The sequence below is a fragment of the Trichechus manatus genome, unplaced genomic scaffold (genome assembly GCF_000243295.1).
Source record: "Trichechus manatus latirostris isolate Lorelei unplaced genomic scaffold, TriManLat1.0 scaffold00040, whole genome shotgun sequence".
In the NCBI taxonomy this organism is placed as follows: domain Eukaryota; kingdom Metazoa; phylum Chordata; class Mammalia; order Sirenia; family Trichechidae; genus Trichechus; species Trichechus manatus.
Genome location: NW_004443976.1, coordinates 16795348 through 16799427, shown reverse-complemented (window position 1 = coordinate 16799427; position 4080 = coordinate 16795348). Strand labels below are relative to the sequence as shown.

General features: G+C 47.5%; 1 protein-coding gene across 1 annotated transcript in view; it reads left to right on the top strand.

Moving 5' to 3' along the window:
• Nucleotides 1–4080, top strand: part of RAP1GAP2 (RAP1 GTPase activating protein 2) — an 86583-nt gene that overhangs the window by 45523 nt on the left and 36980 nt on the right. The window contains exons 9-10 of the mRNA XM_023731001.1: nt 986–1115; nt 3327–3482. Of these exons, the coding sequence (XP_023586769.1) occupies nt 986–1115; nt 3327–3482 (286 nt within the window). The remainder of the gene's footprint in view (nt 1–985; nt 1116–3326; nt 3483–4080) is intronic.

Sequence of the window (4080 nt, the reverse complement as noted above, 5' to 3'; positions counted from 1 at the left end):
TTGGAGGTTTGTGTCCACTCCTAGGTGTCTCAGAAGAAAGGACTGGCGATCTGCTTCTGAAAAATCAGCTATTGAAAACCCCACGGAGCACAGTTCTGCTTTGACACACATGGGGTCTCCATGAGTCAGAATCGATTCTATGGCAACTGATTTTAGGGCAAGCTTGTCATCACTCCAAAAGAAAACCCCATATCCATTAATTAGTCACTCCCCATTTCCCCCAGTCCCTGGCAACCACCAATCTGCTTTCTGTCTCTATGGATTTATCTGCTCTGGATATTTCATATAACTGGAATCATATAATATGTGACCTTTTGTGTCTGGCTTCTTTTACTTAACAATATTTTTGAGGTTCATCCACACTGTAGCATGTATGAGTACTTCATTCCTTTTTATGGCTGAGAAATATTCCATTGTATGGGTAGACCACATTTTATTTATCTATTCATCCATTGATGGACATTTGGGCTATTTCCACCTTGTGGCTATTGTGAATAGTGCTGCTGTGAACGTGCATGTGTGCATATTTGTTTGAGTCCCTGTTTTCAATTCTTTTGGTTTATACCTAGCAGTGTAATTGCTGGGTCATATGGTAATTCTATGTTTAACTTTCTGAGGAACTGCCAAACAGTTTTCCACAGAGGCTGTACCATTTTACATTCTTGCCAGCAATGTGGGAGGGTTCAAATTTCTCTACATCCTTGCCAGCGCTTTTTTTTCTTAATTTTTTTTTATAGCTATCCTAGTGGATATGAAGTGGCTGCCTTTGTCTTTTAAATAACAGATTTATGGTTAGAACCAGGGCTAGTCTGTTCTGAGGAGCAAATCTGTCTGCTCCCCCATCCTAATTCCCTCTGCCCTCAGCTCCCCCAACCCCGTCTTCTGGTTCGTGCCCCCACCCCATGTTCTTTGGGAAGCTTGCACCACATCACCCATTTCCCCTCACTCTCTTTCTCTCTTGGCCCCTGCCCTGTTCTACTGACAGTTTCCGAGGAGGCCTGGATGTGTTGCATGGACAGACAGGGGTGGAATCAGTGTACACGGTATTCCGGGACAGAGAGATCATGTTTCACGTCTCCACAAAGCTGCCGTTTACTGAAGGCGACGCCCAACAGGTAACCTGGTTTGAGAGGGTTTTGGAAGTCCCGGGGCATATGAGGTGAAGGCAGGCTTCTGGTCTGACCTGCCCAAGGGACTTGAGTCCCCTCCCCATTTTCATAATCCAGAGTCCAGTCTCTTCGGCTATGTGGTGTCAAAGCCTGTTCTATTTATTACGTTATCTCTCCAAGTCCGCACGGCAGCACTCTGTGCGGGAGGCAGGGCCAGGCTCCTGTCATTCCCACCTTGGCTGGTGAGGAGACTGCAGCTGAGGTGTTCTGGTCTTATAGGGTGGTGGTTAAGAGTGCGTGATGGGGTCTGCAGATGGGGGCTTGAATCCGAGCTTTGCCACTTTACGTAACTCTGGGCAAGTCGCTTAACCTTATGGCCTCATTTTCCCTGTCTCTAGACTGAGGATAATGTCACTTACCTCAGAAGGTTGTTGTGGGGATTCATAAGGCTCTGAATACAGGGTTCAGTATGACGTCTGCTTGTGGTAGGCTTCCTGCATACAGCTGTTCACTATACAGGCCACTAACCTTTTTCTCTCCCTTCCTGCCCCAGTGATATAAAGCTGGTTATTGCATGAGACCACCCGCCTCCAACCACCCAAGCTTTCCTAGCCTCACAGCCTCACCCTCACCATGTCTGCCTGTGGGCAGGAATCCAGCCTTCACCTCAACCAGGGAACCTGAATAAGATGTCTGCTTCCAGTGTTTTCTTTCTGTCCCTCACACTGGCTCCTCTGACAGCTATGTGTCCCGGGAGGGCCTGGTTGCTGTCTCTCTCTGAGCCCTGAAACCCGCAGCTCGTCTCTGGCTGTTGCAACATCATTTACGCCATCCCACTCTTTCGCCCCTTTTCAGCCTCTAGGAAAATCAGAAAGACAAGTAGCCCTTTGCCCAGACTCTGACCCATTTATTTCTGAGCAGAGAACTGGGGAGGGAGCACAGATGTAGAATTGTAAACATAGTGCCTGGCTTCTTAGGAAAAAAGGAAATTGGCAAATGATACTGTGATTTGGCTCTAAAATAATGATGGAATGTTCCAGAAACAAATGAGAGCAGGATTCCTTTTGTAGCCAAAGTAGATTTTCTCTCAGCATTTCACCATCAGTCTCTGTTACCTCATGGCTCCCTGCACCCCTGCCCCGGCCTGAGGCTGAGGTTGTTCATTTTACTCCCTCAAGTATGCTAAATAGGTAGCTCTTGACCAGGACTGAATAAATATCTATTTTCTCTTTCCAAAAATTGAGATGATATGTGTGAAATAAGTGAGACAGTTTGTGTGCAAGTGCCCAGCATGGTGCTTAATGTATAACAGGTGCTCAGTTAATGAGAAACTCAATGTGAGAGGGCCTAGCATAGTGCCTGCACACAGTAGGTGCTTAATAAAGGAACAAATGTGTAGGTAAGCACTAGCCAGGACTTGGTATAGAGGAGGGGCTTACCATTTGAAATCACGCATATGAAGAGCCTGGACAGACTGGCTGCCTCCTGAGACACAGTAGGTGCTTGGTGATTGGGGTCACGTGTGGAAGCCCCTAAAACAGCTTGAGATACTGGATCGGGGTGGGATTTCTGTCTCCCCCAGGACCTCCGCCAGGCCAGGTTGCCCATCTTCTCTAAGCTTGGCTCTTCTCCCCTCTGGTGGAATGGTTCATCCCCTTATCTCTACTAATCCACATTTCCATCAAGACCCCACCCATGTCCAATCTTCTCTTCCAAGAAGCCTTCTCGGGTTACCATCTGATGTCACCCTCCTCTCTGCCCCCATAGCTGTCAGGCACTGCATGTGCAGCAGCTGACTTAGCACTTGTTGGCTGGTGGCTTTGTTAGTGTTCTCAGGTGGCTTCACCTGTGTTTGTGTCTCTCCTGGATCAATTACAGACTCTACCAGTCAAGAGCTGGCCTCATCTTTTAAATATTCTCCCCAAGTCCTGAATCAGGGCTGTGCACATTGTAGAGCTTAGTAAGATGCTTGCCGGCTTCTACCTAGCAACTTGGGCATCTTCCCTCTTTGTGTTGGTGCGTGTGTGTGTGTGTGTGTGTGTGTGTGTGTGTGTGTGTGGCTTCTAAAGATTGAAAGAAGAACTCCCTTGGAGAGCTAGGTCTCAGAGTTCCAGGGTTGATGTATAAAGATAAATAATGAGGAATTTCTTGTACAGATCTACTCTGTTTTCAAGATGCTTTTATCTGGCTTGTAACAACTGAACACCTTTCATTTAGCTCCAGAGAAAGAGACACATTGGCAATGACATTGTGGCCATCATCTTCCAAGAAGAGAACACACCGTTTGTCCCAGATATGATTGCCTCCAATTTCTTACATGCCTACATTGTTGTGCAGGCTGAGAACCCGGGCACGGACACCCCTTCCTACAAGGTAAGGAGATGCCTGGTAGGAGGAAGTGGTGGGCCCAGACACCTCACCATGCTTTATGGATTCAGCAATATCAAAGGGCACCAGCTCTCAACAACTCATCAGATGATTCTCCAAAATGGCACTCCTAACCTCAGTGTTGGTTTAAAATGATGTGATAGATTTTCTGCAAGTTCTCAGGTTTCTGGGATTTGGGAGCTAGACTCTTGGTGGAGAGCACCTTCTGAGGTCCTCTCATCTACCTTGCTGCTTCCAGGCTCAGCAGGATCTAACTCAAGGGTTAAGAAGCCCTGAGTGCCCTATTTAGAATCTGGTAATGCCATTCGCTAGAGTAGGACAGAGCTGGAGAAGAGAGACAGAGGAACAAGGTGGAGAGGGTTATCAGGAAAGGGGAGGGAGGAAGGGGGTAGGAAATAAGGAAGGAAAGGAAAAGGAGAAATGTTGATGGTGAGCAGGGTGAGGAGGAGGGTGCCTAGTAGACCCTGGCCATTGGGTGGGCCCCTCTGGTCTAGCCATTCTGAACAAATGGTCAGTCTTAACTTGAAGACTTCCAGGGAGGCAGGGTTTGCAAGCGTCTGGGTCTAAGCCCCCTGACCAATAA